The 19,883-nt window shown below is 54.1% G+C and overlaps 4 protein-coding genes across 4 annotated transcripts; all 4 read left to right on the top strand.

Moving 5' to 3' along the window:
- Positions 1 to 4,347: 4,347 nt before the first annotated feature.
- ACET3X_007204 (uncharacterized protein) lies at positions 4,348 to 6,177 on the top strand (the record flags this gene model as incomplete). The annotated part of the gene is made up of 2 exons (XM_069453418.1): positions 4,348 to 4,700; positions 4,755 to 6,177. 2 exons carry the CDS (start codon positions 4,348 to 4,350, stop codon positions 6,175 to 6,177), a joined length of 1,776 nt encoding a protein of 591 aa, XP_069305972.1.
- Positions 6,178 to 9,559: 3,382 nt separating this feature from the next.
- Positions 9,560 to 12,127, top strand: ACET3X_007203 (uncharacterized protein; the record flags this gene model as incomplete). The annotated part of the gene is made up of 5 exons (XM_069453417.1): positions 9,560 to 9,771; positions 9,871 to 9,890; positions 10,119 to 10,609; positions 11,173 to 11,199; positions 11,255 to 12,127. The coding sequence occupies 5 exons, from the start codon at positions 9,560 to 9,562 to the stop codon at positions 12,125 to 12,127; spliced, it is 1,623 nt and encodes a 540-aa protein (XP_069305971.1).
- A 210-nt stretch (positions 12,128 to 12,337) lies between these two features.
- ACET3X_007202 (uncharacterized protein) lies at positions 12,338 to 14,303 on the top strand. Its single transcript, XM_069453416.1, has one exon. The coding sequence runs from the start codon at positions 12,553 to 12,555 to the stop codon at positions 14,062 to 14,064; it is 1,512 nt and encodes a 503-aa protein (XP_069305970.1). The 5' UTR covers positions 12,338 to 12,552; the 3' UTR covers positions 14,065 to 14,303.
- Positions 14,304 to 15,571: 1,268 nt separating this feature from the next.
- Positions 15,572 to 19,129, top strand: ACET3X_007201 (uncharacterized protein; the record flags this gene model as incomplete). Its single annotated transcript, XM_069453415.1, has 1 exon — positions 15,572 to 19,129. One exon carries the CDS (start codon positions 15,572 to 15,574, stop codon positions 19,127 to 19,129), a length of 3,558 nt encoding a protein of 1,185 aa, XP_069305969.1.
- Between the last annotated feature and the right edge of the window lie 754 nt (positions 19,130 to 19,883).

Below are 19,883 nucleotides of genomic sequence, written 5' to 3'. Positions count from 1 at the left end.
ACGCACGACAATTCCGCACCTACCGCGTCTGGCCTAACTGATCGTCGCGTTCATCTCGAAAGGAAACCGTTAGGGAAGGTCGATCCGTTCGGGGAGAGGGGAGGAGGGGATTAGATATGTGTAGAAGTGATATGCGGTTCCGGAACCGGCAGCGAAGACCATGGGCTGATACTCTCGATCATATCTGTCGTCACAATACACCAGGGTCTCGGGCGGGATGACATGTGCCATGCCGCGAGTGTGCCAGGTCGGTGACGCGCGGTTTCGCATATCGCACTGCTGGATATAGTTATCCCGAGATGCGGGTTGAGGCTAGAGAGTCTAGTACAGTGTAGACCAGGAGCCTTATCGTTCGCGATCGCATCGCGCCTATAAAATAGTTCGTGTCGGTATGCAGAGCTACACAAGTTCGCACATGTTTGGCGTTGCAGGTGTCGGCAATGCAAGAGGGAATGATTTCAACGTTGCCTGGTTGACGTCACTGGACTCGCGCTCGTGTTGCCCATGGATATAGGGCCGATACACGCCCTGGCTATTGCACCGAGAATGCATCATCATCTCAGCGTCGTGTCTGGTCCGTCCTTCGTCAAGCACTCAGGAATCGGCACGTCTGGAATCGGTATTCCGCCACCCCATCCATGTCGCACATCAGCGAAGATGAAGTTGTAATCCCAGGGCAGTTGCCGATGATGGTCCTGCGTATGCGTTTAGCGGCCCGATAACGTGACTTGGAATAAAAGGACCGAGCCTGCGCTAGAATTTCTAGCGCTGAAGCTTGAAATGCAACATGCATGAAGCTCGAAGCGGAGATGTGGGTAACATGCGAGTAAGAGCGAGTTGGACAATGCAGAGTGGATTCGAAGGAGCCATTGTGAGGCGCCACAAGCGATGGTTGTTTTCGGACAATTTTCGAAAAAATTGTGACTACCCGCTGGGATAAATGATTTCCCATGGGTCCTTGACAACAATGCATTACTGGTGGCTGTGATTCGATGATTGTAAGGTGGATATTTAAGCGAGGGATGCAGACTACTGACGTTAGAGGTGGAGGTACGTGGTTGGGATTCGTCGCTCGAGGCAGACGTGCCTGACGCCAAAAGGAATGACGCGCAGATGTGAACATGAGAAAGGGCCGTTTCGACCACGTAGTGCTGTGGCGGGCAGCGCTGGTTCACGACCTGGTTGCGGGAGCGTTTGGGTGTGCGATGAGCTGGCGTGACTGTCTCTTTCTTGGACATGGCTGAGAAGTCGGTACAGAAAGCTTACTTGTTATCTGAATTAGTATACGTGCTTTCGTACCAAGATTGCTTTTTACCCCGCAATCGGCATGACGGCAATACTCGTGTTGAAGTGTGTGCAATTGTGAGCTCTTCCCAGTCTTCCCATGGTACAGTGAACCAGCGGAGGAGCACTGGCTGTATTCCGGGTTCTGCATCGATAAGATCGGAAGATGCATTGTGCAGTCATCTTGAAGCAGCCTAGACGGTGATGCATAGTCGCGCGCTACCAAATAGTATACATTATTATACCGGGTACGTCACGTCTGGCGGCAGTTGGCGGTGAAGCATGCTAGCCGGGATTGGAGTTGGAGTCCTGATACGACGTTGGGGTTGGTGAAATCTGACGATGCGTCGTCTCGCCACACTTGCTGCAAGAGAGGGACCAAGGAGCGTTTGATTCCGCGTCGGGAGCGACGACGATTCAGCTCGAGGTACCGTGCGTAGCAAGAGAATATTGGATTGGCGGTTGGCATTCGAGGGCTGAGATGAGGTGCACCCCGTGCTTGGGGCCGTCTGGCGATGGATGGGCAGGAGAGTGACGTCGCACACGTAGCCACGCTCTGGCACTCGCAAGTCGGAAGTTGCACCGGTTGGGCCTTCCGCGTGTGGCACTTGGCAGCGTTGGTGGACAAGCGAAGCGACAGCGGGAGCGCCGCCCCAACGAATGCCGCCCTCGCCGAGCAGCGCAGTCAGCCCGCAAGAGTTACGGGTGTAAGCGCGTACTGGTCGGCGTCGTCGTAATCCGTCAACGACGTCTTTCGGACGCTTTCAGATGCTTTCGCAAGTGCTCGGCGGGGCGGTGATGAGGTGTCTTTGAGTGACACACGCAAGCGGGATGAGATGGGACAGTGTGTAGGGCGGGATCCCTCATTCAGCACGACGTGGGAGGATGAGCTGCTGCAGGGTCCAATGAAACGAGCGCTCAAGACATGAAGCGAGCTGGGTGCAACGGTATACAAGGATGGCTGGCCTTGTGTAGGGCAGACGCACTCAGCAGACGGTATGAGAAGACTCCGGTGCTCGGATGCATCATCGTCACGGGACGGGCTGCATGTTTCGAATATGCAACCTGAGATGAGCGGGACGTGTAGGCAGTGTGAGTGAGGCTTGTGAGGCGACCGTGGCCGTGGGGGTTGGGCTATCTTGTAGTTTTGTCCTGGTTGGTGGACAAGCACGACATTTCGGATCGTCGGCTCTTGGGAGGTGTAGAGGGGCAGTAACACTGACGCACGTTAGCAAGCAACAGGTCGTGTTACCCCAGGATGCGCAACCATGTAGACCATGGGGTAGCAAAAGTAAGTTCAAGACCTGCCGAATATCTCTGCGGTGGCTTTGGGTGCTGGCGCTAGAGAGAGAGATTTGCCCCCCAATGTGTAGGCTACTACAGAGCATCAATACGCAACGCACATGTAAGTCGTCCCAACACGTTGACAAAAGTAGGTACCGCATATAGCGCAGGCTAATGGCAGCGGCGGGCTGGTTAGTTGATTGCTTGTGTAAGAGGGCCCAAGGCAGTCAAACAGCCGAGAGCAGTCCGGCCAAGGGTGACGCATTCTGCCGACCTGGCCGAGAGACTGGCTCACGGTTCGAAACGACCATGTTGAGCGCTGGGGGGATGGTCGTAGACGGGCTGGTGGTGGCTAGCAGGGCGGGTAGGGATGAAGCATGTTGGGTGTGGTGCCGACCAAGACCCTTTGAGTTCACAGCGGAGCAGACAGGTTAGTGTGCGGAGCACGAGGAATTGCAGGTGCAGGTGCCGTGCAGGCGCATGGGCGTCAGCAGCGGTTCGCCAGTGTGTAGGTAAAGGATACAGATTTGGGTTTGGGGTTTGGCAGAGGGGTTGCTTGGTGAGATTGGCAGCGGTTGTAGAGATCCAAGGGTGTAGAGTTCCTAAGTTGTCGGTGAATACTCGGGAGTGGCCTGGTGCAGAGATTCCGTCGCACGGCGGTTTGTCTGCGCCACGTGCAAGGACAATGTCACGGTACTTTCCAGCAGCGGCGGGCTTCTAGAAGGTGGTGAGTGTTTGGTGATGGTACGGGCCAGGGTGGCTTGCAGAGGCGACGGCGTGACAAGCAGACGCTTGGAGGAGTCTCCATGCTCCGGCTCTAGTAGGGGCGCGTACCAGAAACCATGTGGCCGTGCGCCTGTCTCCAGCACAAGCTGCCTCGGCCGGCGAGGGCGGTGCAGTATGTGTGCTCAGTCAGCGGGCACAGCGAGTGGCTGAAGACGAAGCTGCTCGTCGATAGTAGATGAAGCATCCCAAGGCTGCTCGCGACAATTTCCGCGGTTATATCATCGTCACCCGCAGCGCTCAATCACTGATCGCCCTTCGTCAGACCTGCACGTTGGCCAGGAAGCGACGCATACAGGCACAGTAGCGCCTGCCCGCAATTGGCCGTATCCACCCACCCAGCGACAGGGATCTCGACGTCGGCCGCTCGTCGCTCGTCACCGCTCTGCCTGCCCGCCGACACGCATATAGCTTCCCACGCCCCGGCACCACTGGGTGCATAATTTCCAAACAACTATCCCCGCCCTATCTCAGCCATATTATTGCTGAGCAACCATTTGCAGTCACAGTCACAGTACAGTCAGTCACTGCTGCCACCAGCCACCGGCCCTCGACTACACTACACTGCATTACATTACATTACGCCACACGCACGCCCACGCACAGTCATCTGAAACTGCGCCTAACGAGTCGCCGTGCCGCTAGCATTCTTTCCCCACTGCCACCATCCACGCACACACACACACATATACACACCCTTCGCCCACCGCGAAGCTGGATTCCTACGAGCAGCCGCCACCCCTCTCCCACTCGCCGCGTGAATCCACGGCAGCGAGCACCCCCATCAGCACTCCGGTCGAACAGCCCGCATCGCCGCATTTTGGCCGTGGCAACAAGGACCCGAGTGCCGGTCTCTCCTCTCTCTGGCACCGCAAGCCCCAGGAGCTTGTGGCCAGCCACGCGCCCAGCGAGGACGTCCTCTTCGAAGACGCGGGCGACTGCAGCTTCCCCCTCTTCCCCGAGGAGCCGCCGCAACTGCACAGCGGCTTCGGCGCCATGGCTACCGCCTCGCCCATTGACATCCAGACGCCCCCGCGCTATGGCTCCAACTCGCCCCAGAACCAGACGTCCAACCTGACGTCGGCCCTGCGCCAGGCAGAGGCCCAGCCCGACATGGCCACGACGCCCGGCCTGCTCAACCCAAACAACTTTGACTTTTCCAACGGCCGCCCGAGCATGAGCGAGCGCCACCCCTCCATCAGCATGCTCGGCTCGTCTTTCTACGGCAACAGCGGCGCCCGCCCCATCACCATGAAGGACCGCGGCCGCCGCGAGAGCACAAACATGGGCAGCTTCGCCGGCGGCATGAGCTGGGGCGGCCACTCGGTCGGCTCCTGGATCCGCGACGAGTAAGTATCCACTTATACCCGACGCCAAAATTGCAAAACTGACACCCGCTCCAGCATCATGATGGGCACCTCTCCCGCGCCTTTCGTCCAGGGCTCGCCCTCGTTCCACTCGTCCTCGTACCTGCCCAAGATGGAGGCCGCCTTCATGAAGGACTTTACCTGCTGCGGCCTCACCCTCGCCTCGCTGCACGACCTGCTGCAGCACTTTGAGGAGACGCACGCCAACGCACCCGCTGCCCGCCCGCAGCAGCAGCAGCAGCAGCAGCAGCAGCCCCAGAACGGCTTCACAAACACATCGGGCGCTCCGACAAGCTCGATTGCGCCCAGTCAGACACAGGGCGATGCCTTCAACACACAGAATGGCTTCCAGTCACGGTCGGGCTCCATTGGCGCCTCCCGCCAGCGCATCGGCTCCGTCAGCCGCTCCAACCTGTCGACCGTGCAGGACATGGACACATTGGACGACATGGAGATGGACGACATCGACTTCAACAACCTCGGCCCCATCGAGGAGCAGCAGAACATGCAGCAGTTCCCCGTCCAGAACCAGTTCAACCAGAACCAAAATCAGCAGCCCCAGCTCAACGTCAACGTCAACATGGCCAACAACATGCAAAATCACCAGGGCATGCGCACATCCACGCCCACCACACCGTCTGCCTCGCAGCAGTTCAACCTCCAAAATAACCCGACCGTCTCGTCGGTCAACACACCCACAATGGGCACCATGCCCATGCAAAATCACAACCTGACGTCGCCCGAATCCTCACACCCGGGCACGCCCGCCGAGCTCGACATGGATTTTGGCGGCTTCAACCCAATGATGGGCATGGACATGAACATGAACATGGGCATGAATTTTGGCAACGGCAACGGCAACTTCGGCATGGGCGCCTTTGACAACAATGGCACCATCGACCAGCCGGGCAAGCGTCTCTTCAGCAAGCAAGGCGGCGGCCTGAACCAGGCCCAGCTGCAAGCAGCGCTCAAGAACTACCAGCTCAGCGGAAACGATCAGAGCGAGATGGCCAGGAGATTACGAGAGCAGCAGCTCATCAACGGCGCGAGCATACCCCAGTTCCCCTTCCCGGAAGAGGTCAAGCCATTCCGGTGCCCAGTCATTGGCTGCGAGAAGGCGTACAAGAACCAGAACGGCCTCAAGTACCACAAGCAGCACGGCCACCAGAACCAGCAACTCAAGGAGAACGACGACGGCACCTTTTCGATTGTCGACCCTCTGACGTCGATCCCATACCCCGGCACCGTCGGCATGGAGAAGGAGAAACCATACCGTTGCGAAGTATGCGGCAAGCGGTATAAGAACCTCAACGGTCTCAAATACCACCGCTCGCATGCTCCTCACTGCAATCCGGAGCTCGCGATGCAGAAGCTCGGTCTCACCTCGAACCTGCAAAATCTGCAGAATGCAAACGTTGCAGGTGCTGGAATGGGTGGCATTGACCCGTCCATGTTCTAGAAACTTTACCTTTCTCCGGGATTCGCCTCTCGCCACTACTTGTACTCTTCTCCAATACCCCAAATCTTTTCGAATTTCCCGACAAACGACGATTGTAGCTTTTTATTGCGCGCCATAGATGTTTGTTTTTCTCTTTTCCAACGAACAACGGACATGAAAAAGTCATGACTGGGTTCTACCGTCTCTGCATCAACCTGGCGTTTTTTCACATCTTTTGGACTTGGGGAGGATTTCGAATACCAGTAATCTTCTCTCTCCACCACACACACACCAAAAATAAAGCTAGGCTTGATTTCTTGGATAAAAGAGACTTTGTCCATTACGTTTTCATTGGCGCTTCCCCTTTGTACACCTCTCTCGAAGACGTTACATGGCCCGTTTTCTCTTCTCTTTTCTTGAATTGGGGCGGCAGCGTTACGACAGCAGCAACGCTTGGGTATTGAACGAAATCGATGTGCATAAAGAGGTGTTTTATATGGGTGGCTGTGTTTTTTGTTTCGATTGTGTTTTTTTAATGCGGAATATATCCCCCTCCCAACCTTTGAATTGTCGAATAGACTCGGGTCTCATTTTCTTCCTTCTACTGTTCCATGGCGTTCCCAATCAATCTCTCATAGCAGAGCAAACAACAAAAGTTTTGAAAATTCCGTTCTTATATACACTCTCGGGGATTATGTTTCTCGTTTAGACAATGGCGGACTGTCCTGACGAAGTCTGTAGTTTAGACTAGGAGATGATGGGGGGTCCGTAATACTACACTCTACACACTTTATTTACTACTTTGCTATGAAGGTTGCTTGATTGTGACTGCTGTGATGTACATTTCTTTTCTCCACCTTGTCTGTCTACATGCATGCAGACAGACAGGCATCAAAACCTACATGCATGTATGCCCAGCGCTACTCGCAGCAGCATCCCTCACTAATTAATCCCTACTGCGAACCAAAATGTCTTGCATGTGTCCTTGTCACAAACTAACAAACTACATTCTCCACTTTTTTTGGCACCTTGCTCCTTCCCATGTCTGCCTCGCTCGCGCCTTGCACACCGCTACTGATGTGCCTGCCGGTCTAGTATGTATGCATGCATTGATCCTTCTTTCTCGGCGGCATAGAAGACCCTAAGAACACTCTTTTCTAGCTGCCGCTCTACTGTGGTATGTGCGGAGTGGAGAAAGCCAGAGCGGCAATGTGCTTGAATGGGAATTATCTGGGGGTAATAGATACTCGACTTGACCCACTTTTACGCGGGTTGGGGTGGAGGCTGGTTTATTGTGGGATAAAATCTTTTTGTGCGTTGTGCTGAGGATACGGGAAGAGGTAAAGACAGGTGCAAGGACGGAACGGAGATTAAAACGTGCAGGTAGCATGGATGGATCCTGTAGAGGGAGTGGATGTGGTAAGGTGTCGTGTGCTGCTCTCTGGTCTAATGGATTACAGTACGGGTGGGTAGTCATGTAGCATACCTCCCCAAGTCACTCGAGAATACGAAGGGGTTCGGACAGGTGGCCCCCATAAACAGACAGACAGACAGACAGACAGACAGACAGACACGCAAACACACACGTCCAAAGAGTGCAAGTCAAATGATTCGTCAACGCAAATCGTTTCCACATGGGCGGTTCATTGCGGCTCTGCGACGATCAATCAATCATGTGGTACCAGTACACTGTAAGTCAGCCTCGGACCTTCCCTTTTGTCCAGACCCTTTTTTTCGGACCTACCCTTTTTTTACCGTCTACCGACCCATTCCCTTTCAACACATGCACACGAGATTATTTCCACGTATGCCAATACCAATCCCAGTAGTCAGTCAGTCAACAATAAACCGTCCGTCCCTCTCACGCCGCGCCGCGTCGCACCGCGGCATCCTCGCCCGGCCAAGTACGGCAGCAACAACAACAAAAACATGGCAAAGTCATCTTGACCGTGTATATGTGTCATGCGGCTCTGCGCCTTGTTGCCCGTGCACACACGCACCTTCTAGACTAGATGGAGAGAGGCGCTTACCTACAAACAGCAGTCCGCTTGCATGACGCGCATCTATGCGCTCTGGTTCGTTGGTTGGTTTCTGTCCGTTCAGCGCGCGGCTTGTGGCGGGCGGTGGTTCTTGGCGGGGTGGGCGCTCCGGTGGGTGGCGGCGCGAGTCGGAGAGGAGCATACCACGTGCCATGTACGCGCGCTCACATGGGAGCTAGGTGTTGCGTCGGGGCTTGCTGGTGGCGAGTGAGGGTATGTGTATGTACTATACCTCGTGATGTGGCGAGTGAGGGTATGTGTATGTACTATACCTCGTGATGTGGCGGTCGGACGCATTGTATACATGCGGCCGCGTTCAGGACCCTGTTTAGATGGAAGCACGGGTACATACATGCCACTGTAGCTCGGTAAACCAGGTATGTAGTGCGAACGGGCGTGCGACACTGAATAGGCGACGGTTCCGGGGGTCAGGGTCACGATGTTGTGTGTTTTAGTGTTTGGGCGTCACTGCATTCCATGGTTACCTGCTGGGATGTAGGTGTGCGAAAGGGAAAAACGGGCGTCATGATGATAATACTACTGTACATGTGCTGGTGGGAGGCTGAGGAGTTGTTGGGAGCGGAGTTTATTCCTTGGGTCCTGTTTTGCGCTTGAGAGGTGCTGGACCGTGGTGGTGCAGAGGAGTTGGGAGCTGGGCTGCTGATTGGAGGGACGAAGCGGGATGGATATCCGGTGATGAGGCGCTGGGGTGAAGCAGTGAAGTCAGTATGAGATGGGGTGTCGTTGAGTGAACTCTCGGCCTCTTGATGACGGTGCCCAGGTGTGAAGACACATGATATGCTCAGTGCATGTCTGCATGCTACCACAGTATGCGCTTCATTATCAATCACTCTTCCAAGCGCTTATGATAGATGTGCTCATTTCATCTGTCTGGCTTGTTCGTAGATGATGTCGCGTTGTCGCGTTGTTGAAGGACATGGGAGGGCGCTGCTTGGCGCTCAAGCTGTCGCGCCCCTCCGCACCCGCTCGTGTGGAGTCTTTACAACACTGCTTGCACAGCTCTCTTCGCATTCCTCGTCTCGGAACAGTATTCGTATCCTCATTATCAGACGCATTGAATACCTGGATACGATCGGTATTACCAATGTACCGTGCCGCTTAGAAGATGCAGTCTAAGCTGGGCAAGTTCCCTCGTTGGCTGAAAAGAGTGAGGGTGCGGCGCAGCCATGCAACGGCAGCCGCGGCTGAGGGGTGATGTCGTCTCACATGTAACCCTCGGGGAGCATCAACCTAATCTCTACCACATCATCACGACAACCATCTTTGTCGTTTCTTGATTGCAGTAATAGCTTTTCGTCTCCTCTGGTCGTGTCCTCTGTTTATCGATCTCTTGCTCCGTGACAATGGCGACATCCGTCTCTGACGAGCCAGCGCGCCACCCCGTCAAGCGTGCGCTCGCACCATGGAAGCTCACGGCCGAGGTGTATATGCTGTTTCTTACGCTGAAAGAGTTGCCCAAGGATGTGCATGATGAGTTGGAGGGCGAGAAGGGAGGATGGGATGACGAGGAGAAGGGAAGGTTCAAGGGAGGGTTGGGGACTGTGGTTGTTGTTAGGTGAGTCGATGCCGGGAGCAGGGGTCCGTGAGAGAGCGGGAGAAGAAGGAAGTGAGACGGTTTGAGTAAGTTGCGCATATACTAATGTTTCTATTCTAGGTATAAGGATACGCCTGTAGGTATGTAAGATGTTTCTTTTCCTTCGTCAAGAAGAACAGCGGTATCGATGATATTGGCAAAGAGCACAAGAGAAGGAGCGCGAAGAAAGCGAGTGATCAAGACGAGAGGATGATTGAAACGATATTTCGACACCCGTTGAGAGTGAAAAGAGAATAGAACCAAGAGTATCGTATCTGGTTACTACACAAGACCATAATCCTCACAGCCATCATCTAACCCCATTCCAGGCCCCTACGACGAACTCCTCATCGTCCCCGGAAACTTCACCGTCCCGCAGCCCACCAGCACTACCTCCTCCCACCCACATATCAAAATCCCCAAAAAGGCCCAACGCATATCCCGCATCTACGTTTCCCAACGCACAACAACCTACAACGGCCGCCTAAACTGGAACATACCCAAACACCTCGCCCGCTTCTCCTTCTCCTCGCCACCCACCGCCGCCGGCGCCTCACCCCCCTCCAGCCTCACCGTGCAAGTCTTCCCCCCAGGAACCAAAGAAGGAGATGGCGGCGCCCCGTTCTTCGCTTGCACGCTCAAGCCGTGGACGTGGGTTCCGGCTATGCCGCTAAACACAAAGTATCTTCCGCTCAGTATGGCGGCTGCGCAGCCGCCAGTGCCTGCTGCGTCGGGGTACGAGAGCGCACTCGGCGAGGTCCTGGCGGGAGGAGAGGTCGACGAGTATGATCTGGACCCGAAGAAGGAGGCGGCGGTGCTGGTGGGCACGGGGAAGTGGCGCGCGTTTGATATTGCGGCGGTTACGCCGCGGGCGAGGGGGTGTTGGGTCGAGGTGCATGAGAAGAAGGAGAGTGAGGTGGCGGAAGAGGGTGGGAAGGGGTGGTGGCCGAGGGGCTTGGGGACGTGGAGTGTGGGCGCTTGGATGGAGGATGTGGATTGGAGGTTGGGAGAGGTGGTGGAGTGGACGGTGTAGGCATGGCATCTGATGATGCATCGGTCATGTATTGTTGGTGTTTTGCAATGGCACGTTGACATATGCTGTAGTATCGGATTTAGTGCGACTAGCTTCTTGTGAAAGCGCGTCGAAGCGAAAGGCGCACCTGCTGCGCGTCTGTTTACACAGCAGTTGCCTTGACGTGACGCGCAGATTGCACGAGCTTAACTCGTGTGGGGATAACTTCCATTGTCACTTTCTCTTCATCTTGACAATACCCATAGGACTACCGCTTCAACGATTAGTCTCAACCACATTACTGCTCTTTCCGCGCCGTACTATTCTTGACTGCAAATAGTATTTTCCGTCCCTACACGCATATCTGTCAGTCTCGATTCGGACGCATGTGGACGTCGGTAAGTGTGCCCTGAACCAGATTTCCATCCCACGATCATGCTGATGCATATGCAGATTGTTCTTCCGATCACCATACTCGTCATCACAATGCTTTCTCTGGCCCCATACGACATCCGCTGGACGGCTAAGCTCCTCCACCGCGATGTACGAGTTCTCCAGACGAAGCTCACCACGAAATTGAAGCGCAAATTCAAGCCTAGCGACGCCGCCAGATGCATCTCAGTACCGGAAAGTCTTCAAAACACGGACCAACCGCCGCACCATTTCAGTGAAGGAACCGTATACTCCTCATCACCAGAGGACGTGTCGGGACACGACTCGGAAACCAGCAGCGAAAAGTGCCACGATACACTCTACGAACTCTTAGAAAGTAGACTCAGAGCCACATATGCGTCTCGCAACCGCGACGTCTCACATGAAGACCGCTGGAGGTTCCGCGGTAGTTGGCTACTGCTATACAAGGCCATCCAGACATGTCCCTCGAACGACAGCTATGATGTCCTCTGTCCATGCGCACACGATGCAGACGAGCAAAAGTTGATGCTGGAAATGATGCGACTGCGCACCAACTGGAATAGGTCTCCACCCTACGTGATCAGCAAAATGCCTGCTGCACCATACACACAGGATGCCCGCGATCATAGTCGTTATGATTCCTTGGTCAGCAACACTACGGCGCTCACACCCACTCCCCCACCCGCGCAGATTTGGCTATCCATCCTCGAAGCTACTAATGACGCGGAAAAAATTGCTCCCATGGCTGCAGAAATTTCACGACATGTAATGTCAGAGAAGGAGTCTGTCGGCATCATTGAGCAGATCGGAGACCCCAGCAAGAAGTTTTCCGATGCCGATGACACTGAGCTCCGAGCACAACTCCGATGGCTGCTGTGTTCGGAGTTCATGCCTTCCACGCCCTGCTGTTGACCTCACCGCTAGTAATACACAAAGTCTTGGTTTTCGGCCTCAAGGGCGAATCATACACCGCGTCGGAAAAGGTGTGTTGCGAAAAGCCCTTCGTCGGCAGCGGGCGATACCGCATTGCGAGTGGTAGCCGCTTCGGCAGAGTGGGTCTATTGGTCATGGCTCTTTTACCCCTCTATGAGCCTTCTGCATACTTATACCGCCTGGGGAGCCCGAGTATGCCACACCAAACCGCTCGGGAAACTACAAACTGCGACTGAATTTCCGCGCGCGTCATCGATTTGGAGGTATATAGGGCTGCGAGGACGCTTTTGGGGACTGAGTAGGAGGTTTGCGACACTTTCCAAGTCTGAACGACCGCTTTACTCGCAACACGCACATTGTTACACATATTCATCCTCTTCCCCGATACGAACTCGATACTTCGTATGAGCAGCGAACCAAAAGGCAGCACGCCAGGATCAGTTAACCCACACCACAATCTGACCAGAGTCAACACCTATCCTCACGCCGAATTTACCATTCCACCATCGGACACACTTTCGCCATGCCAAAGTGCCCAAACTCACAACGCCGATGCCCCGGCATCGGCCAGCTTCAGGGCGAATCGCCCAAGCAACACTGCAACTGGAGATGAGAAAGCTCACCAACCCCATGATGAGGAATCTCGATCATCATCCATCGCCAATGACGAAGTGACCTATCCGGAAGGCGGCCTAGGTGCCTGGTCTGTCGTTCTGGGATCGTTCCTTGGTCTCATCGCCTCGCTGGGTATGATGAACACAGTGGGTATCTACCATGCCTACATCGCCGAGCACTACCTTGCGGACTACTCCGAGTCCACCGTCTCATGGATCTTCAGCATGTACGTCTTCCTGTCGTTCTTCTGCGGACTACAGATTGGACCCATCTTTGATGCCCATGGCCCGCGACTCTTGGTGCTGGCAGGTAGCATCCTGCTCTGCCTGTCTAACTTTCTGCTCGGCTTGTGCACACTATACTGGCAATTCTTCCTCGTCTTCGGCGTACTCGGTGGTCTCGGTACATCCTTGATCTTCACGCCCGCCTTCGCTGCAGTCAGCCACTTCTTCCTGCAAAAGCGTGGCAACGCAACAGGTATTGCTGCCGCTGGAGGGTCGCTAGGTGGAGTGATATTCCCGCTGGCTTTGGAGAAACTGATACCCAACGTGGGCTTTCCGTGGGCGACTCGCATCATCGGCTTCATCACACTCTTCTGCTGCATCGGCGCCTGCGTCCTCATTCGCTCTCGGCTGCCACCCAAAGCTGGACAGTCAGTATGGCCAGATTTCCGGATCTTCAGTCAGAAGAGCTACTTTCTCCTCACAGTCGGCATATTCATGATGGAATGGGCGCTCTTCATCCCGATCACGTACCTCACCACCTTCGCAATCAGCACCGGCGCCTTCGAACCGTCTTTTTCATACCAACTCATCGCCATCTTCAACGCAGGAAGCTGTCTCGGTCGCTGGGTTCCAGGTTTGCTAGCCGACAAGCTTGGGCGTTTTAACAGCATGATTGCCGCATTAGCAGTATGCTCAGCCACATCACTCGTCTTCTGGCTCCCCGCATCGCTCCTCACCCCCACCACTGAGGCCGAGGTGGCAGCTATCAAGGCCCTCTCTATTGTTTACGCAGTCATCTTCGGTTTCGCGTCTGGCTCCAACATCTCCCTCACGCCGGTCTGTGTTGGCCAACTCTGCGATACAAATGTGTACGGAAGATACTACGCCACGTGCTATACTGTTGTCAGCTTCAGCACGCTGACGGGTATCCCTATCGCGGGTGCTATCATCCAAACTACAGGCGGACACTACTGGGGCGTGGTTATCTGGACTGCAGCTTGCTATATAGTCGCGTCGCTCTGCTTCGTGTGGAGCCGCGCGCTTCAAGTTGGCTGGAAGTTGGGTGTGAAGTTTTGAGACGTGGTGGTCGATTGTGCAAGATTGCTGGGATGCTGCATGTGCATGGACTTGAAACTGCGTGCTTGGAGAGGCGATGCAATCGCCGTAAAAGGAGAATGATGTAGATCGAAGGAAGAAGATACAGATTGCTGGAAAATTGGCTTGTTTTGCTTTTGATTGATGCGCTCTGGACGCCACGTTTTGCGTCCTCTTACACTCTTTTACTTGGTTTTCAGATGATCTTCATAGCTGTAGCAAACGAAGAATTAAACATTCGTTCTAGTACGTCACGAGATGCACTCAGCTCGCACTCCAATGAAGCTTCTTTTTTGAGTTGCACCTAAGCTGTGCATCGAAGGCATTGAGTATGACGTTAAATCTTGCCAATACCTCGAGTAATGCAACGCGGTTAGGTGTAAGAGTCTCGGAAATCATCGCGTCACCATTCTCACGATACAGAGGCGGTGGACGATCTCCCGCTAGGTATTCGAGGCGACAATGCTCCCCCCAGCCACCTCACGTGCATAAGCGCAACTGCACTTTGACATTCTGTCCAATCTCCACTCAATATACGCCTTCGCCGTCGAGAACATTTTTGCGGAAACAACTCATCCGTGGTACTGCCGCCGTCCGCTTGGCTAGCGACGACGGTGCGCAATGGCGAGGCAGTGGAGGACATTTTACCCCTGAGCCAATCCAAGCCACAAACACGTGGGTCGGCTAGCGAAACGCTGCAAGCAGGGGCAGACACAACCTTGGAACTCTTCCCGAATTCTGAGCGCGAAAGGCTCGCGTCCTCTGTTGCTTTCATTGACTTTTGCTTGTTGGCACGTCTCGGGTCCTGTTAATCGCCCGCTATCACACTGCATTGGCTTGCAGCCTTCTGAAGCTGAACCTGCATCGCGCCCCGCTTCTCTATACATAGTAGCGCTCTACGCAATTGGCAGGCGAGTCAAGCGAAAAAGACAACTCTACATACAGCGCCGCCGGGATTCGTCCTGAAATGATTGACACGAAGCGCGTTGCAAGGGATGCGCTTGCTAGTGATCGCCCTGGACGCTCCGTTCCGCGAAGACGCGAGTCGAACCTGATCCGTTAACTTCGATTTAGGCAGTCAACGAACCGCTTTGGGACTGCAGTGGAGGCGCTATTAGGTTTCGAGCACGACAATGGCACCCTTTATTGGTAGTCCGGCCATGGCTTCTAGCGGTAAGCAAGGCGAGAGGGTACGGCAACCGCGACGAGAATGCCTTGATTCGTGGGTAAGCCAGTAGACCTTTTCAGCTCGTCCAATTTGGAAAAAGGAAGGGGAGTGGTGGGGGGCATACTTGTCAGGCTCCTGTCGCTCACGGCAACTTTCTTTTTGCCATTGCGGGTACTCGGGTGCTTTTCTCTACCCTGCATATTTCTTCTTTTCGTCGCGACTATTCGGGAGATCTGTAGTTCTTTATCAAGTGTGGATGCCTGGCCGCGGATGATGGAATTCAGATCTTGCAGTTGTCTTGCCGCGAGATATTCGAGCGACATGGAGCCTCCAATTCCCCGGAATATTGACCTGGATCTGGATAGGGATACGACGAGGACGACGGCGTTGAAACGCAAGGGCTCGACACTGCAGACGTCTGTCGAGGTCTTGAGATGCAAGTTTGGGAAGCCGGCAGGAGTGCCGGAAGGTGGTGGGAAGTTTGAGCCATCGAAAGACTGGACGCCCACATACTATGCTGTCTTCTATCAACGAGAAGCCGCGCTGTCACATTTCCTACGAGCGGGTGGATCACCAGATGATGCCACTAGCTTGGGACTACCACCGCTGTGCATCGCTATCGCCAATGGCCATGCCAGTATCGCGAGGATACTCCTGAATGCTGGTGCAAACGTCGATGCCGCGATCAAGGACAGCGGCGAGACAGCCCTGCACTTGGCTGTCAAAGATGGTCGCAGCGACCTGATCGAACTTCTTATCCCATATGGACCCAACCTCGAAATCAAGACAAACGAATCTGGCGAGACACCCCTTCACTATGCCGCATCGAAATCCGGAGCGCTCGCAACTGTCACAACTCTGCTCAAGCGTGGTGCTAGCTATGAAGCATTCAACGTCCACGGTCAAACGCCAGCAGAGGCTGCGCTGAAGACCAACAACATCCAAGGCGCCGTGGCGATCATCAATGCCGCCCATGGCAAGCGCAACAAACTCGAGAAGGAGAGAGAAATGCTACTCAAACATGTGCAAAAAACGCAAGGCCGTTTCTCGATGAACAACGACCTCATTGCCGACGTCTTCACCGCAGCTTGCAGTGCTGAATCTAACGTTCTTGTAGAAGCAATCAATAGGAACGACGCTAGCCTGGTGGAGATGTTCCTGGAGAAAGACTCGGATCCAGATCGAGAGACAGCGAATGGCCTCCGACCTATCTTCGTAGCACTGGAATGTGCAGGAGTGCCAGTGATCACTGCACTGCTCAAGCGCAACCCAGATCTTACCGCCCGTGACCGTAGGGGTCTTACTGTACTCCAGGCCACCCTGGAAAGCCCATTGGCACAGGAGAAGGAGTCGATGTTCACCATTTTGAGTGCGCTACTTGAGCAAGGCGCCGATGCTACCGTGACGTACCCCGACGGCAAGACACTGCTTCATCATGTCGTGTCTACGCGTTTCAGCAATACCAAGATTGCCAAATTGCTCATTGATGCCGGTGCAGAAGTCAATGCGCGAGACCAAGACGGTGATACACCTTTGCATCTCGCTACCCATAGCAGATCCTGCACCGAACTGCTGCTAAGGCACAGAGCGAACCCCAACCTAACCGACGCTGACGATCTTACGCCGTTGCTCAAGGCCACTACGAACAGTACGAAGGACAAAGAACCAGATCTGGAGCCCCTGATCAAGACATCCGACATACGCAAGACCAATGCGAACGGACAGACAGCTCTACATATCGCAGCGATGAACGGCTTGGGGAAGACTATACAGTCATTACTACGAGCTCGTGCAAACACCGCCATCAGCGACAAGGACAAGAACACTCCGCTTCTCCTCGCTGTCAAACATCACCAATGGTCCGTGGTACCACTTCTTACGATACCACCAAGCATCAACTCTTGGGACGAGGATGGTATGAACCCTCTTCACCTCATCGCCAGCAGCATACCTCGAGAGCCAGCAACCTGGAGAGATATTGCTGCCATCGTCAACCCATTCTGCGAACGTGGTGTCAGCAGGACTACGCGTGAGCGATCGGGTGCCACGCCCCTCATCCTTGCCGTCAAAAAACTTCCAGAGGACGGTCTGCCCGTGGTTGAGGCTCTACTGGTACAGAAGCAGGATCGAAAGGCAAGTCGGAATTGCGTCAATCACGAGGATCACAAGAACCATGATGCGTTGTCCTACGCCGTAACGTTGCGCAAGCCTATCTTTGTCGACGCACTGCTTAAGCATGGCGCTACTTTCAACTTCCAAGATTGGGTACCCGGAGCCAGCGAGCTGCAGCCTACTGTTGAGGCTGATAAGCAGATCTTGACACTCTTTGCAGCGTACGAGTGGACCAAGCGCGCAGGAGTACTGCGAAGACGGCCAAGCAACTCTGTAGCGGAAGTCTCAGCCTTCTCTACCACGTTGCCTGTCAAGGATCTTGAACACATGATTGCAATGGGCCTAGACGTTAATGCCTTGCCCAGATCAGCGTTGGGGATATCGTTCCTGTGGGCTCTCCTACGACACATCACTCTTACACCACCGATGCCAGAGGACTACGTGCTGGAAATCCTTTGTGTTGTCTTGAATGCGGGTGCTAATCCGAACGCGTGCATACCACGGAGCTCACCATCGGCACAATCAGCATCGACTCCGAGGCAGAGCACAGTATTGCTTCAGCATCCCCTCACCTTTCTGCTTGAACAATACCCAGAAGTCACTTTGGATGTGATAAGCTTGTTGCTAGCGAAGGGCGCGCAGTTGACAGTTGCATCATCATTCTCCAACGCTCGGTTGCCGTTGCACTCGGCAGTCATGGCCAATCGCTTCGACGTGGTACAAGAGTTCCTGCTCCATGGAGCTGATGTGAACAGCGTCGACATGGATGGACGAACACCACTTCACATGGCTGCTGAGCGTGGAGATTGGGAAATTTCCAATTCATTGCTTCGGCACGGCGCTAAGACGGACGTGCCCGATGTGGAGAAGAACAGTCCTCTCCATGCAGCAGCTGTCGGTGGGTGTGACAAGATCATTGCCTCTCTGCTACGCGAGGGTGCTAAAGCGAACGCAAAGAACGCGAAAGACTTGACGCCAGTCTCATGCGTAGCTGAGGCACTCCCTGAGGGAGAGAAGAGCTTGATAGTAGACATGCTCAAAGCCGCTGAAGAGAAGGAGAATGCAGCCGAGGAAGACCAACGAAAGAAAACCGCAGCAATCGCAGCGCACGAAGCGAAGATCCAGCAGTTAAAGGAGGAAGAAGCAAAAGCAAAAAAGCTCCGAGAGCTAGAAGCAGAAGCTCGCATCCTAAAAGCCAACGAAGAAGCCTCCGCGAAACCGCTTCGTGAACAACCCGCGCTACCAGCCCCAATGCCCACATCGCCGCCGCTCACCACTCGAAAATCATCTTTCCTGTCCCGAAAAGCTTCGTCCCTCTTCAACAAGTCAAAATCTCCACCCGCGCCTCTCGACAACCTACCAAAGCCAAGACACGCCTCTTTCTTCCGTCTCCGCATCAGCACACCGCCCGCCTCCAAGCAACAACAAAGTAACAACCTCGAACTCCCCATCCGACCCCTCGCTATTCCCTCCCCACACATCCTCGCTAGCCCCGATTTCTTCAGCACAGAGTTTAATAATATGATGGATCCACGACCCGTCGTTGCATTACCCGCTTCGATCCAGCGCCGGACGACTGCGGCGCGCGTGGATAGCGGACTGAGCGAGAGGCGGAGTAGTGTAATGGGTATCTTGGATTTGGAAATGGTGAACGAAAAGTTGAGTAGCCCGGATCTGAGCGCGAAAGCAACGCCGGGGCAGAGGGAGAGTAGTGGTGAGGAATTGTCGGATTGGTTGGCGTTGACGAGGGTGATGGATGGGTTGTGATGTTGGCGGATGGTGCGTAGAGATGCGATTTTCTTGTGTATAAACGCTTTGGGTTTTTATTCTTTCCTTCTTTCGTTTTTGAGAATATTCTCTGGAGATTTCTTTCAGGTCTTTTCCTTTGTTGCATAGCATATGTTGGAGCGACTTTCGGTCTTCTTTTTTGATGCTGAACGATATCAGGATGTACATGCTGATACCCGGCCTTTTATTACATATAATACGCATTTTCACGGAGACTAGCACAATAACCATAGAGCATTGGGACAATATACAAGTTGTAAAAAATGGTCAACGAGACTAATTAAGACTTCCGCCTGCAGGACGAAGAAACAAGTGCGCTGATTTGTGAAGTAGTCCAGGCTCGAGCAATTGGAAGGGTTAATTGCAAGAAATTTATGGTCTTTTCCAGACCCAAGCGTCTAGATGATCGTCCTTTAATCCTTGCAAACATGTCCGCATTATTGTACCAATCCGGCCTCAGCACGTTGTCTCGTCACGTGGCATAGTCAACAAATACCTGCATCAAAGCCGTGTTGACTTTTCCCGATAACAATCTACTATCAGAATTTTCGACATCTTGCGGCTTGTTACTAGCATACAGTGTCTCTCGATTGAAAAATTCATGTTGACGCGATCTTGTAGCGCGCCATGGGAGGGCGGTAAGGGATGAGGATATACTGAGACGAGCAACACTTCTTGCACACGCTTCGAGATGAAGGAACTTCAGCCGGAAAGAAGTCAATATCCGCCAGGT

This window comes from Alternaria dauci, chromosome 6, assembly GCF_042100115.1.
Source record: "Alternaria dauci strain A2016 chromosome 6, whole genome shotgun sequence".
Classification (NCBI taxonomy): domain Eukaryota; kingdom Fungi; phylum Ascomycota; class Dothideomycetes; order Pleosporales; family Pleosporaceae; genus Alternaria; species Alternaria dauci.
Note: the sequence above shows the minus strand (reverse complement) of the source record. Positions and strands in the feature narration are given on the sequence as shown.